The 14,769-nt window shown below is 51.7% G+C and overlaps 1 protein-coding gene across 11 annotated transcripts in view; it reads right to left on the bottom strand.

Annotated features, from left to right (window-relative positions):
- The window catches only part of TAOK3 (TAO kinase 3), a 285,308-nt gene that overhangs the window by 147,305 nt on the left and 123,234 nt on the right, over positions 1 to 14,769 (bottom strand). For all 11 annotated transcript variants that reach the window (XM_077292154.1, XM_077292162.1, XM_077292158.1 and 8 more), the window contains 3 exons: positions 6,957 to 7,070; positions 4,215 to 4,306; positions 3,539 to 3,632 (listed from right to left, as the gene is read on the bottom strand). In XM_077292154.1, the coding sequence (XP_077148269.1) occupies positions 3,539 to 3,632; positions 4,215 to 4,306; positions 6,957 to 7,070 (300 nt within the window). The remainder of the gene's footprint in view (positions 1 to 3,538; positions 3,633 to 4,214; positions 4,307 to 6,956; positions 7,071 to 14,769) is intronic.

The following is a 14,769-nucleotide window of genomic DNA, read 5'->3' as shown; positions in this document are numbered from 1 at the left end:
AAAATGACTGGAGATATAAAGATGTCTTCACAGATTTGGGACTAATTTTTGCTAGGAGGAAAAAAAAAATCCTATTTTTTTTTCTATTTCTACATTTGTATTTCCAGTCCACTAGGGAAGACTTGGATCATTTAAAAATTCATCTAGTATGATTTATGAGAGATGTATATAAACTCTCCTCCCTTACTCATAAGGTACTTATTTCAATTAAATTTTGGCAAAATTGTTTATGTACATACCAAAAAGATTTAGGTTAAGGAAAATGCTTTGTGTTTTTGGAAATGGTTCTATATATTATAGTGGATGGCTGTATGGAGCTGCAGGTGATTTATACTCCTTTTCTTGTTTAAACTAAACCGTAAAAAGTCATACTGTACAAAAAGCCACAAATTGCACAAACGTAAATTGTTGTACCATGTTCCCAAAAATTTGAAAGTGTGGACACTGCCAACAAACGGTACACAGATTTGTTAAACTTTACATTAAAAAAAGTTGCAATCTTAGGCACAAATCTGCACTTACGCATTGGAGACGAAGAGTTCACTTTCTGGCATTAGGACAGTCCAAATTTATAAAGTGCTCTGCACCTTACAATTTGCCCCAATTTGTGTGCGGTCTTAAAGACCTGAAAAATCAAACCCCAATTTGCTCTTTTCAGCATGCATGTTGTACTTTGACGAAATGCATGGGAATATAGCCGTGCTGACAAATTCAAATAGAAAATTTCAGTAAAAAAAATAAATAAATAAATATATATATATATATATATATATATATATATATATATATATATATATATATATATATATATATATATATATATATTACACACACACATATACATACATACACACGTACACACATACATACATACACATATTAGGAAGCAACACTCTTTGACAATCAACTTCACATGCTGTTGTGCAAACGGAATAGACGATAGACAACAGGTGGAAATTATTGGCAATCATCAAGACACACTCAATGAAGAAGTGGTTCTGCAGGTGGGGACCACAGACTACATCTCAGTACCAATGCTCTCTGGCTGATGTTTTGGTCACTTTTGAATGTTGGTTGTGCTTTCACACTCGTGGTAGCATGAGACGGACTCTACAACCCACACAAGTGGCTCAGGTAGTGCAGCTCATCCAGGATGGCACATCAATGCGAGCTGTGGCAAGGTGGTTTGCTGTGTCTGTCAGCGTAGTGTCCAGAGGCTGGAGGCACTATCAGGAGACAGGCCAGTACACCAGGAGACATGGAGGGGGCCGTAGGAGGGCAACAACCCAGCAGCAGGACCGCTACCAGCCTTTGTGCAATGAGGAACAGGAGGAGCACTGCCAGAGCCCTGCAAAATGGACCTCCAGCAGGCCACAAATGTGCATGTGTCTGCACAAACTGTTAGAAACCGACTCCATGAGGATGGTCTGAGTGCCCGCAGATGGGGGTTGTGCTCACAGCCAAAAACCGTGCAGGACGCTTGGCATTTGCCACAGAACACCAGGATTGGCAAATTCACCACTGGCGCCCTGTGCTCTTCAAAGATGAAAGCAGGTTCACACTGAGCACGTCACACACGTGATAGAGTCTGGAGATGCAGTGGAGAGCGATCTGCTGCCTGCAACATCCTTCAGCATGACTGGTTTGGCAGTGGGTCAGTAATGGTGTGGGGTGGCATTTCTTTGGAGGGCCGCACAGCCCTCCATGTGCTCGCCAGAGGTAGCCTGACTGCCATTAGGTACAGACATGAGATCCTCAGATGCCTTGTGAGACCATATGCTGGTGCGGATGCCCCTGGGTTCCTCCTAATGCAGGACAATGTCAGACCTCATGTGGCTGGAGTGTGTAAGCAGTTCCTGCAAGATGAAGGCATTGAAGCTATGGACTGGCTCGCCCGTTACCCAGACCTAAATCCAATTGAACACATCTGGGACATCATGTCTCGCACCATCCACCAACGTCACGTTGCACCACAGACTGTCCAGGAGTTGGCGAATGCTTTAGTCCAGGTCTGGGAGGAGATCCCTTAGGAGACCCTCTACCGCCTCATCAGGAGCATGCCCAGGCGTTGTAGGGAGGTCATACAGGCACGTGGAGGCCACAAACTACTGAGCATCATTTCCTTGTCTTGAGGCATTTCCACTGAAGTTGGATCAGCCTGTAACTTCACTTTCCACTTTGATTTTGAGAATCATTCCAACTCCAGACCTCCGTGGGATATTACCGGTAGTTTTGATTTACATTGATCATTTTTAGGTTTTACCTGTTTAACACATTCCACTATGTAATGAATAAACACTTACAACTGGAATATTTCATTCAGTGATATTTGGGATGTGGGATTTTAGTGTTCCCCTTATTTGACCAGTGTATAAATATATATCTATCTATAATTTTTATATATATCCATATATCCAAGTGCTTTGCAGATCACAAAGCAAATTCTGTGCTAATTCATTGAAGAGGTGGTGAAAATAAAAATGTCAAACATAAGGCTGGGGCTATATGACAACTTTGGCTGCGATGCTTATTATGCGGTAAAAGTTCACTTGGTGTCGCCGCTACTTTGCAGTGCCCTACAGGTGAATGGAGTTGCATTGTAACACTGAAAACGCTGCAACCACAGCAAAAAAAATTGCAAGAAGTCAAACCGCGTTGAACTCTCTGCGACTTGAATGTTGCAGTACTGTTTGCATACAATGCAACCCCAATCACTTGTATTGAACTGAGATGTAGCAGTAACCACCTGCGAACAAGTGTTGCGCCTAAGTTGGCAGGCAGCCCAAAGCCTAAGGCTACGTTTACACGATCAGTATTTTACCTCAGTATTTATAAGCCAAAACCAGGAGTCGGTGATAAATACCGAAGTGGTGACGTGTTTTCTATTATACTTTTCCGCTGATTTTAAGCCGAAAAAAAGGAATGGAACAAATACTGAGGTACAAGCCTCATACAGAAGACAGGTTTTTTGTTTTTTTTCACGTACGAAAAAAAAGCACAGTGTCAATGATTTTTCTAAATGTCTTTTTGCGATTTTTAATGGAATAGGGAAAAAATAAACCCACAACATTTCTCCACCTTACAACAATAAAAAATGGCCAGCGTACGGATGCCATCTGAGTGCTGTATGATTTTTCTCACAAGCGCATAGACTTTGATTTCCAGGTTAGAGCTGACACTTGGATTAATATTGTACACATCTACGCGATTTTGTTTTAACTACTTGGCCACAAAAAAAATTTAAAAAAATAAAAAATCACTGACATGTGAACAACTCCATAGACTATCATAGGTAATAATGCTATAGTTGAAAAAAAAATGGGTAGCACTCGTACATGAAAAAACTGACACGTGAATGAGGCCAAAGGAAGATGCTGTGAAGTAAAAAGACAAAAAATTCCTAATACGGTAATTTTAACGGGAATTAAATAATTCATTTAGTATAATTTGCAGCCGAACTGCTGTGCTGTATGTTTTAAGTTCACTAAAATGGAGTAAAACTAATAGAACCAGCAAAAATTTGTAAAGCTACACTTACCATTCATTAGACTGTAGTGTTGGCGACTCATTCTGGGCTATGTGATATAAGGCACTCATTGCGTTCATGTTAAATAGTGGAGGTTTCCTTTCAGCTGTACATCAGAAAGAAAGGGAAAAGGTAAGTGACATAAGCAGAAGAGTCGGCGCCAGGTACAAACAGTGAGGTGTCACATGTGTAAAGGAGAGGTGTTTAGTGTCCTCATGCAGCCTAATCCAATTATTTTAATCTCCTGGGTCATTCTAGGGAAGAATGCTTCGCCTGGACCTGTCAAACACATCAGGTAAATTCATTATTTTCATTATCTATATAACTACAAAATTTGTGTTAAATGTAGGGAACCATACAGAGCAGTCGTCACCACCCCTGAACATGCGCTTTCTCAGCGCCAAAGTCATGAACTGATCACCTACCTGGATTCCCCAGCCATTATTGCATGGTGCTACATGAAATGTAAAGTAATATATACATTGCCTCCTAAACGGAATAGAGGTCTGTGTATTGAATGCATGCCAACTATCCACCAGAATGGGAGCCATCCCTCTGCTCTGACTTGCATCCATATTCCACAAATTGGCTGTGCAAAGAAGTCTAGCCCTTCACACAGCACATAGACAAGAAGAGGGAACAGATATAGGAGGGACCCAGATAAGGAATGTGCAACATTTATACTCACCCAATTCAATGCAAGTGATACCGAGAGACCAAATATCAACCTTGCCTTCATACTGCCCTTCATCCATTGCTAAAATAACTTCTGGGGCCATCCTAAAAAACACATACACACAACAATGAACACCAAATTACTTGGATGCGGAACCAAAACATATGAAAATCGGATCCATCACATCGGTGACCAACAGTTTAGTTTCAGGGTTTGTTTTTTGCATTGATAAAAAGCAAAACAGCATGTGGAAATGGTTTTCAATGTGGAATCACCTTCCTAATTGCAGATATCTCGTAATTTACAATACCGTGCAAACGTTAAGGGAGGTGTGGAAAACAAGATGCAAAGTAGGAATGCTTTAAAAATAACAAAGGTGTGTTAATAGCCTTTTATTAAGGGATAAAAATAGTGAAGGAAGTAAATAGAGATTAACACCAATCAATATTTGTTTTGCATGATGGACAAGTGTCTGCCAGTATTGAGGACACCATTTATCCTGACCTGCTCCACATCTCCAGTTGCTGAAAGCAGCCCCAAACTTGCAGGACCCTCCACCATGCTTCACTGTACCCCCAGTCAGCCCTTCAATGAACAAACGGCCTTCTTGTGAAGCCAAATATTACACATTTTGACGACTCAGTCCAGAGCACCTGCTGAAACTTTTCTGCACCCCAGTCACTTGGACTTGTTTCTGTGTAGAAGGTATTGCTTTTTGGCCACAATTATTCCATGAAGACCACTTCTGGCCAGACGTCTCTGAACAGTAGATTACTGTAACTGGGTCCCACTGGTTGCTGCCAGTTCTAAGCTGATGGCATTGCATTTTTGAGTGCACTTTTTTACATGCATTTTTATTGCTTTTTTGACTCTGCGTTTGTCATCTCTTTCTGGCGAGTCATGATTTAAATAAAGCCGCTTGGTTTTTGGTACTTCCTTGGAATTTGGCACAAAGCTTCATGTGCTGATGACATGCCTTTTAGTGCATTTCCAAGTGTTCTTCACCTGCAGATTTTCAGCATCTTTTCCAAATTCAATGGGGAAAACCCGCACATTAAACTCAAGACAGCGCAAGAGAAATTGACATGATGCAGGTTTGAAGCACGTCGAAAGTTTGCTTATCACAAATGCAGCGTCATACAGCTTCAGAAGAGATATTACGCAGCATCAAAAACTCATTATGAGCACACCGTCTATTCCTACACAATCCCTGACTGCATGCAAGTGCACCTAGAAGAATTGATGAGATTTTGAAGGCAAAGGGAGGTCAGGCCACCCCAAATATAGATTTTTATTTCTCTTGTTTATTTTATTAATTAACAAAATACAAAGTGAATAAACTGCTATACTGTATATCCCTTTAGTAATCAAAAGCAACACAACACAAGTATAATTCAGGGTTAAATAACCTGTGTAACCTCAGCCTTTTGGCGCCATTAGACGGCTGCATAACTCGCACGAGGGTCACATCACAATCCTTGGACTGGTCGTCTGCGTCCCTGACCTTAGCGTGACCGGTGCACCGAAATGCATACTGCCACGCTAAGGTCAGGAGAGCCGACAGCCAGTCCGAGGAATGCGATGCGATTAATACAGCCGTCTGACTGCCCCCTTACTCATACCATCTAACTACCCCTTCCCCCAACGAAGTGAAGTCATGTGGTCACGCTGCTCCTCCCTATAAAGTCCCTAACACACCCACCACACATCTCATCACTCCATGCCCGGCATACAATAATCTGCCCCATTAAGGGCCTTTTCCAATGCTTTTTTTTTCTCCCAGAAATTCCAAGTGAGCTTAGATTTTCTTACAGTTAAAAATATATAAAACACTCACCTACTGATGTATATATAATCACATCAGTAGGTGAGGGTTTGTAAGTGTTTGTATATTTATTTTTTAATTGCATTAATTCCAAGACTATAATATATATATGTGTGTGTGTGTGTGTGTGTGTGTGTGTGTGTGTGTGTGTGTGTGTGTGTGTGTGTGTGTGTATGTATGTATATATATATATATGTGTATGTATGTATGTATGTATGTATGTATGTATGTATGTATGTATGTATGTATGTATGTATGTATGTATGTATGTATATATATATATATATATATATATATATATATATATATATATATATATATATATATATATTAGTCTTGGAATTAACGCAATTAGAAAAAAAAACGACCAAAAAAAAAAAAATCAGGTAGACGCCACTGACTCTATCCCCATGGTGTCTAATGTTTACCAGGCAGACATAATAATGGTGATAGTCATGGTGCCTCCCTAAGGGTACCGTCACACAGTGCCATTTTCATCGCTACGACGGCACGATCTGTGACGTTGCAGCGTCGTATGAGTATCGCTCCAGCGTCGTATACTGCGGTCACACATTGCAATACACAGCGCTGGAGCGATAATTTCATGACGTATTTGCGATGTAGAAGCCGTTGGTTACTGTGCGCACATCGTATACAACCTGTGTCACACAATGCAATCATGCCGCCACAGCGGGACACTAGACGACGAAAGAAAGTTTCAAACGATCTGCTACGACGTACGATTCTCAGCGGGGATCCGGATCGCAGTAGCGTGTCAGACACAGCGATATCGTAAATGCATCGCTGGAACGTCACGAATCGTGCCGTTGTAGCGATCAAAATTGCAGTGTGTGACGGTACCCTAAAAGGCAGTGATTGTGCCCCTTTAAGATCGCATATTCAATTACACAAACAGTAACACATTTTACCAATATGGGGTTCCCACGAAGGAGTTGGCAGGCGACGCTATAGATGCAGAACCAAAGTCCGCTAATTTTACCTGACCAGGCTCAGTTAGCAGGATATTTCCAGCTTTAATATCCCTGTGGAAAACAAACAAAACATGTAGTAAACAATCATACTACATTTACGAATATACTTAGTGGATACAGTACTATTTTTTTTTGCCAGCATTCACATAAATATTATTTTGCTATTAAATTGTACTTTGATAATACTCTGCAATTAATGTCTTATTCACATTTTGCAATTTTAAGGAACAGAATATCTAATGTTAGCTTTAACGCTTCTTACACTATTACCACATGAAAAAAGAAGTATAAAAACTGCATATATAGTAGGGACCAATTTCATATCAATGAGAATAACATCCCATTGAATTTGATCAATTTGTGACTCAAATCTATGGAATTGCAGAAAAAAATTCAGCCTCTTTTACACATGACAGAAAACAGCATCAGTCACAAAAGGCTGACGTGACCTCATGCGCGACTGAGCCATCACATCCCAATATATAGAGCAGCCAAAGCTGGCACTATCATAGCTTCCATAAAAGCCGCAACAGGAAATACAGCAGCCATTTTAGGGCTGTTTAAAATTGTGAGAGAACGGCAGAGCTCACACTAAAGCAAAATAGATAGGAAGAGAAAGCTTTAAAATATTGGAGAAATATTCCAGATAGTAATGTGTTCTAGAACTGCAGCAGTTTAGAAGATAAGAGTTTTAGTCTGCAAATACAAAAGACTCAACTTATAGAGATAGGCCGAGGTCAGACGAGCGTGTGGCATCCGATGTGAGAGAATTGGATGCGATATGCTAATGACCCTCGGCTCCTGCTGTGCTGCGAGCGGGAGCCGAGCGTCATGCGTCTGTGCTGCGAGCGGGAGCCGAGCGTCATGCGTCTGTGCTGCGAGCGGGAGCCGAGCGTCATGCGTCTGTGCTGCGAGCGGGAGCCGAGCGTCATGCGTCTGTGCTGCGAGCGGGAGCCGAGCGTCATGCGTCTGTGCTGCGAGCGGGAGCCGAGCGTCATGCGTCTGTGCTGCGAGCGGGAGCCGAGCGTCATGCGTCTGTGCTGCGAGCGTCATGCGTCTGTGCTGCGAGCGGGAGCCGAGCGTCATGCGTCTGTGCTGCGAGCGTCATGCGTCTGTGCTGCGAGCGGGAGCCGAGCGTCATGCGTCTGTGCTGCGAGCGTCATGCGTCTGTGCTGCGAGCGTCATGCGTCTGTGCTGCGAGCGGGAGCCGAGCGTCATGCGTCTGTGCTGCGAGCGTCATGCGTCTGTGCTGCGAGCGTCATGCGTCTGTGCTGCGAGCGGGAGCCGAGCGTCATGCGTCTGTGCTGCGAGCGTCATGCGTCTGTGCTGCGAGCGTCATGCGTCTGTGCTGCGAGCGTCATGCGTCTGTGCTGCGAGCGTCATGCGTCTGTGCTGCGAGCGTCATGCGTCTGTGCTGCGAGCGTCATGCGTCTGTGCTGCGAGCGTCATGCGTCTGTGCTGCGAGCGTCATGCGTCTGTGCTGCGAGCGTCATGCGTCTGTGCTGCGAGCGTCATGCGTCTGTGCTGCGAGCGTCATGCGTCTGTGCTGCGAGCGTCATGCGTCTGTGCTGCGAGCGTCATGCGTCTGTGCTGCGAGCGTCATGCGTCTGTGCTGCGAGCGTCATGCGTCTGTGCTCCGAGCGTCATGCGTCTGTGCTGCGAGCGTCATGCGTCTGTGCTGCGAGCGTCATGCGTCTGTGCTGCGAGCGTCATGCGTCTGTGCTGCGAGCGTCATGCGTCTGTGCTGCGAGCGTCATGCGTCTGTGCTGCGAGCGTCATGCGTCTGTGCTGCGAGCGTCATGCGTCTGTGCTGCGAGCGTCATGCGTCTGTGCTGCGAGCGTCATGCGTCTGTGCTGCGAGCGTCATGCGTCTGTGCTGCGAGCGTCATGCGTCTGTGCTGCGAGCGGGAGCCGAGCGTCATGCGTCTGTGCTGCGAGCGGGAGCCGAGCGTCATGCGTCTGTGCTGCGAGCGGGAGCCGAGCGTCATGCGTCTGTGCTGCGAGCGGGAGCCGAGCGTCATGCGTCTGTGCTGCGAGCGGGAGCCGAGCGTCATGCGTCTGTGCTGCGAGCGGGAGCCGAGCGTCATGCGTCTGTGCTGCGAGCGGGAGCCGAGCGTCATGCGTCTGTGCTGCGAGCGGGAGCCGAGCGTCATGCGTCTGTGCTGCGAGCGGGAGCCGAGCGTCATGCGTCTGTGCTGCGAGCGGGAGCCGAGCGTCATGCGTCTGTGCTGCGAGCGGGAGCCGAGCGTCATGCGTCTGTGCTGCGAGCGGGAGCCGAGCGTCATGCGTCTGTGCTGCGAGCGGGAGCCGAGCGTCATGCGTCTGTGCTGCGAGCGGGAGCCGAGCGTCATGCGTCTGTGCTGCGAGCGGGAGCCGAGCGTCATGCGTCTGTGCTGCGAGCGGGAGCCGAGCGTCATGCGTCTGTGCTGCGAGCGGGAGCCGAGCGTCATGCGTCTGTGCTGCGAGCGGGAGCCGAGCGTCATGCGTCTGTGCTGCGAGCGGGAGCCGAGCGTCATGCGTCTGTGCTGCGAGCGGGAGCCGAGCGTCATGCGTCTGTGCTGCGAGCGGGAGCCGAGCGTCATGCGTCTGTGCTGCGAGCGGGAGCCGAGCGTCATGCGTCTGTGCTGCGAGCGGGAGCCGAGCGTCATGCGTCTGTGCTGCGAGCGGGAGCCGAGCGTCATGCGTCTGTGCTGCGAGCGGGAGCCGAGCGTCATGCGTCTGTGCTGCGAGCGGGAGCCGAGCGTCATGCGTCTGTGCTGCGAGCGGGAGCCGAGCGTCATGCGTCTGTGCTGCGAGCGGGAGCCGAGCGTCATGCGTCTGTGCTGCGAGCGGGAGCCGAGCGTCATGCGTCTGTGCTGCGAGCGGGAGCCGAGCGTCATGCGTCTGTGCTGCGAGCGGGAGCCGAGCGTCATGCGTCTGTGCTGCGAGCGGGAGCCGAGCGTCATGCGTCTGTGCTGCGAGCGGGAGCCGAGCGTCATGCGTCTGTGCTGCGAGCGGGAGCCGAGCGTCATGCGTCTGTGCTGCGAGCGGGAGCCGAGCGTCATGCGTCTGTGCTGCGAGCGGGAGCCGAGCGTCATGCGTCTGTGCTGCGAGCGGGAGCCGAGCGTCATGCGTCTGTGCTGCGAGCGGGAGCCGAGCGTCATGCGTCTGTGCTGCGAGCGGGAGCCGAGCGTCATGCGTCTGTGCTGCGAGCGGGAGCCGAGCGTCATGCGTCTGTGCTGCGAGCGGGAGCCGAGCGTCATGCGTCTGTGCTGCGAGCGGGAGCCGAGCGTCATGCGTCTGTGCTGCGAGCGGGAGCCGAGCGTCATGCGTCTGTGCTGCGAGCGGGAGCCGAGCGTCATGCGTCTGTGCTGCGAGCGGGAGCCGAGCGTCATGCGTCTGTGCTGCGAGCGGGAGCCGAGCGTCATGCGTCTGTGCTGCGAGCGGGAGCCGAGCGTCATGCGTCTGTGCTGCGAGCGGGAGCCGAGCGTCATGCGTCTGTGCTGCGAGCGGGAGCCGAGCGTCATGCGTCTGTGCTGCGAGCGGGAGCCGAGCGTCATGCGTCTGTGCTGCGAGCGGGAGCCGAGCGTCATGCGTCTGTGCTGCGAGCGGGAGCCGAGCGTCATGCGTCTGTGCTGCGAGCGGGAGCCGAGCGTCATGCGTCTGTGCTGCGAGCGGGAGCCGAGCGTCATGCGTCTGTGCTGCGAGCGGGAGCCGAGCGTCATGCGTCTGTGCTGCGAGCGGGAGCCGAGCGTCATGCGTCTGTGCTGCGAGCGGGAGCCGAGCGTCATGCGTCTGTGCTGCGAGCGGGAGCCGAGCGTCATGCGTCTGTGCTGCGAGCGGGAGCCGAGCGTCATGCGTCTGTGCTGCGAGCGGGAGCCGAGCGTCATGCGTCTGTGCTGCGAGCGGGAGCCGAGCGTCATGCGTCTGTGCTGCGAGCGGGAGCCGAGCGTCATGCGTCTGTGCTGCGAGCGGGAGCCGAGCGTCATGCGTCTGTGCTGCGAGCGGGAGCCGAGCGTCATGCGTCTGTGCTGCGAGCGGGAGCCGAGCGTCATGCGTCTGTGCTGCGAGCGGGAGCCGAGCGTCATGCGTCTGTGCTGCGAGCGGGAGCCGAGCGTCATGCGTCTGTGCTGCGAGCGGGAGCCGAGCGTCATGCGTCTGTGCTGCGAGCGGGAGCCGAGCGTCATGCGTCTGTGCTGCGAGCGGGAGCCGAGCGTCATGCGTCTGTGCTGCGAGCGGGAGCCGAGCGTCATGCGTCTGTGCTGCGAGCGGGAGCCGAGCGTCATGCGTCTGTGCTGCGAGCGGGAGCCGAGCGTCATGCGTCTGTGCTGCGAGCGGGAGCCGAGCGTCATGCGTCTGTGCTGCGAGCGGGAGCCGAGCGTCATGCGTCTGTGCTGCGAGCGGGAGCCGAGCGTCATGCGTCTGTGCTGCGAGCGGGAGCCGAGCGTCATGCGTCTGTGCTGCGAGCGGGAGCCGAGCGTCATGCGTCTGTGCTGCGAGCGGGAGCCGAGCGTCATGCGTCTGTGCTGCGAGCGGGAGCCGAGCGTCATGCGTCTGTGCTGCGAGCGGGAGCCGAGCGTCATGCGTCTGTGCTGCGAGCGGGAGCCGAGCGTCATGCGTCTGTGCTGCGAGCGGGAGCCGAGCGTCATGCGTCTGTGCTGCGAGCGGGAGCCGAGCGTCATGCGTCTGTGCTGCGAGCGGGAGCCGAGCGTCATGCGTCTGTGCTGCGAGCGGGAGCCGAGCGTCATGCGTCTGTGCTGCGAGCGGGAGCCGAGCGTCATGCGTCTGTGCTGCGAGCGGGAGCCGAGCGTCATGCGTCTGTGCTGCGAGCGGGAGCCGAGCGTCATGCGTCTGTGCTGCGAGCGGGAGCCGAGCGTCATGCGTCTGTGCTGCGAGCGGGAGCCGAGCGTCATGCGTCTGTGCTGCGAGCGGGAGCCGAGCGTCATGCGTCTGTGCTGCGAGCGGGAGCCGAGCGTCATGCGTCTGTGCTGCGAGCGGGAGCCGAGCGTCATGCGTCTGTGCTGCGAGCGGGAGCCGAGCGTCATGCGTCTGTGCTGCGAGCGGGAGCCGAGCGTCATGCGTCTGTGCTGCGAGCGGGAGCCGAGCGTCATGCGTCTGTGCTGCGAGCGGGAGCCGAGCGTCATGCGTCTGTGCTGCGAGCGGGAGCCGAGCGTCATGCGTCTGTGCTGCGAGCGGGAGCCGAGCGTCATGCGTCTGTGCTGCGAGCGGGAGCCGAGCGTCATGCGTCTGTGCTGCGAGCGGGAGCCGAGCGTCATGCGTCTGTGCTGCGAGCGGGAGCCGAGCGTCATGCGTCTGTGCTGCGAGCGGGAGCCGAGCGTCATGCGTCTGTGCTGCGAGCGGGAGCCGAGCGTCATGCGTCTGTGCTGCGAGCGGGAGCCGAGCGTCATGCGTCTGTGCTGCGAGCGGGAGCCGAGCGTCATGCGTCTGTGCTGCGAGCGGGAGCCGAGCGTCATGCGTCTGTGCTGCGAGCGGGAGCCGAGCGTCATGCGTCTGTGCTGCGAGCGGGAGCCGAGCGTCATGCGTCTGTGCTGCGAGCGGGAGCCGAGCGTCATGCGTCTGTGCTGCGAGCGGGAGCCGAGCGTCATGCGTCTGTGCTGCGAGCGGGAGCCGAGCGTCATGCGTCTGTGCTGCGAGCGGGAGCCGAGCGTCATGCGTCTGTGCTGCGAGCGGGAGCCGAGCGTCATGCGTCTGTGCTGCGAGCGGGAGCCGAGCGTCATGCGTCTGTGCTGCGAGCGGGAGCCGAGCGTCATGCGTCTGTGCTGCGAGCGTGAGCCGAGCGTCATGCGTCTGTGCTGCGAGCGGGAGCCGAGCGTCATGCGTCTGTGCTGCGAGCGGGAGCCGAGCGTCATGCGTCTGTGCTGCGAGCGGGAGCCGAGTGTCATGCGTCTGTGCTGCCAGCGGAGTGTCATGCGTCTGTGCTGCGAGCGGGAGCCGAGGGTCATGCGTCTGTGCTGCGAGCGGGAGCCGAGCGTCATGCGTCTGTGCTGCGAGCGGGAGCCGAGTGTCATGCGTCTGTGCTGCCAGCGGAGTGTCATGCGTCTGTGCTGCGAGCGGGAGCCGAGCGTCATGCGTCTGTGCTGCGAGCGGGAGCCGAGCGTCATGCGTCTGTGCTGCGAGCGGGAGCCGAGTGTCATGCGTCTGTGCTGCCAGCGGAGTGTCATGCGTCTGTGCTGCGAGCGGGAGCCGAGGGTCATGCGTCTGTGCTGCGAGCGGGAGCCGAGCGTCATGCGTCTGTGCTGCGAGCGGGAGCCGAGTGTCATGCGTCTGTGCTGCCAGCGGAGTGTCATGCGTCTGTGCTGCGAGCGGGAGCCGAGGGTCATGCGTCTGTGCTGCGAGCGGGAGCCGAGCGTCATGCGTCTGTGCTGCGAGCGGGAGCCGAGCGTCATGCGTCTGTGCTGCGAGCGGGAGCCGAGCGTCATGCGTCTGTGCTGCGAGCGGGAGCCGAGCGTCATGCGTCTGTGCTGCGAGCGGGAGCCGAGCGTCATGCGTCTGTGCTGCGAGCGGGAGCCGAGCGTCATGCGTCTGTGCTGCGAGCGGGAGCCGAGTGTCATGCGTCTGTGCTGCCAGCGGAGTGTCATGCGTCTGTGCTGCCAGCGGGAGCGGAGTGTCATGTGTCTGTGCTGCGAGCGGGAGCCGAGTGTCACGCGTCTGTGCTGCGAGCGGGAGCGGAGTGTCATGTGTCTGTGCTTCGAGCATCTCGCACAGAGAAAATCGGAACACAGCTGCAGAGGAAGTGGAGAAATATCCATATCAGTATATCGCACCGCACTCGGATGATATCTGAGTGATGTGCGTTGTCTCACTCACACCCATAGGCTTAAATGGGTGTAAGTGAGACGAGACTCGGCCGAGTGTCGGTGACAATAGCAGCACACTGCGATTTCACTTGCACGTACAATACGGCCGAGGAAAAACAGTGATGGGAGCTTCCCCATAGATTAATACTGGTCCGAGTGCTATTTGAGGTTTTATTGCATAGCACTCCTCCGTATTCGTCGCTAGTGTGACCCGGGCCAATAGATGTGCCAGCAGCAGTGACAGAATCCATGTGATTAATCAGTGATATGGTGCAGCTGCCAGATGCATGTGAATTACAAATTAAAACAATTTTCCTTTCATTTTTAATGCGCTATGAAGTAAAAGCAAGACAGAGCAATAGTCTGAACACTGAAATCAGTATCTGTGTGTTTGCTTGTCACAAGTGAATGTTTTTCATTTCCTGTGCAATCGCTTTTGAAAAAGGGGAGAAAAGGTGTTTTTTTGTTTTTTTTTTAGTCCAAAATACTTTAAAATCCACAACACATTTAACTGCAACAGATTACCTCACAAAGTATGTACCACAAAAATTGTAATTTATTTTGCACATCTGATTTATTTCTCAAATTTTACATTTGTACAGGCAGCACCATCTTTCAGGCACTGGCTTTTTATTTGTATACCTACCAACCATTTCTTAATACGTAATTTTTTGGAAGAGGGTTGAATTTTGTTGCAAGGAAAAAAAAAAGTCTGCTTTGTAAACGCCAGTTATACAACATACCTACCTAGCATTTCTTGTCACGTCCTATTTGGCAAGGGTTGAATAATTTGTGAGAAAAGACTGTCAAAAGAATATAGTGTTCTACAAACTATATGGTAAAATAAAAGTGGCAATAGATCAGGTAGTGTATAAAAAAAACCACAAGAAAGATCGTAGAGTAGCCAAGAACACAAGAGCTGCTACCATCAGCACCATCACCAGTCATCCGGC

This window comes from Ranitomeya variabilis, chromosome 1, assembly GCF_051348905.1.
Source record: "Ranitomeya variabilis isolate aRanVar5 chromosome 1, aRanVar5.hap1, whole genome shotgun sequence".
Taxonomy (NCBI): Eukaryota; Metazoa; Chordata; class Amphibia; order Anura; family Dendrobatidae; genus Ranitomeya; species Ranitomeya variabilis.
Note: the sequence above shows the minus strand (reverse complement) of the source record. Positions and strands in the feature narration are given on the sequence as shown.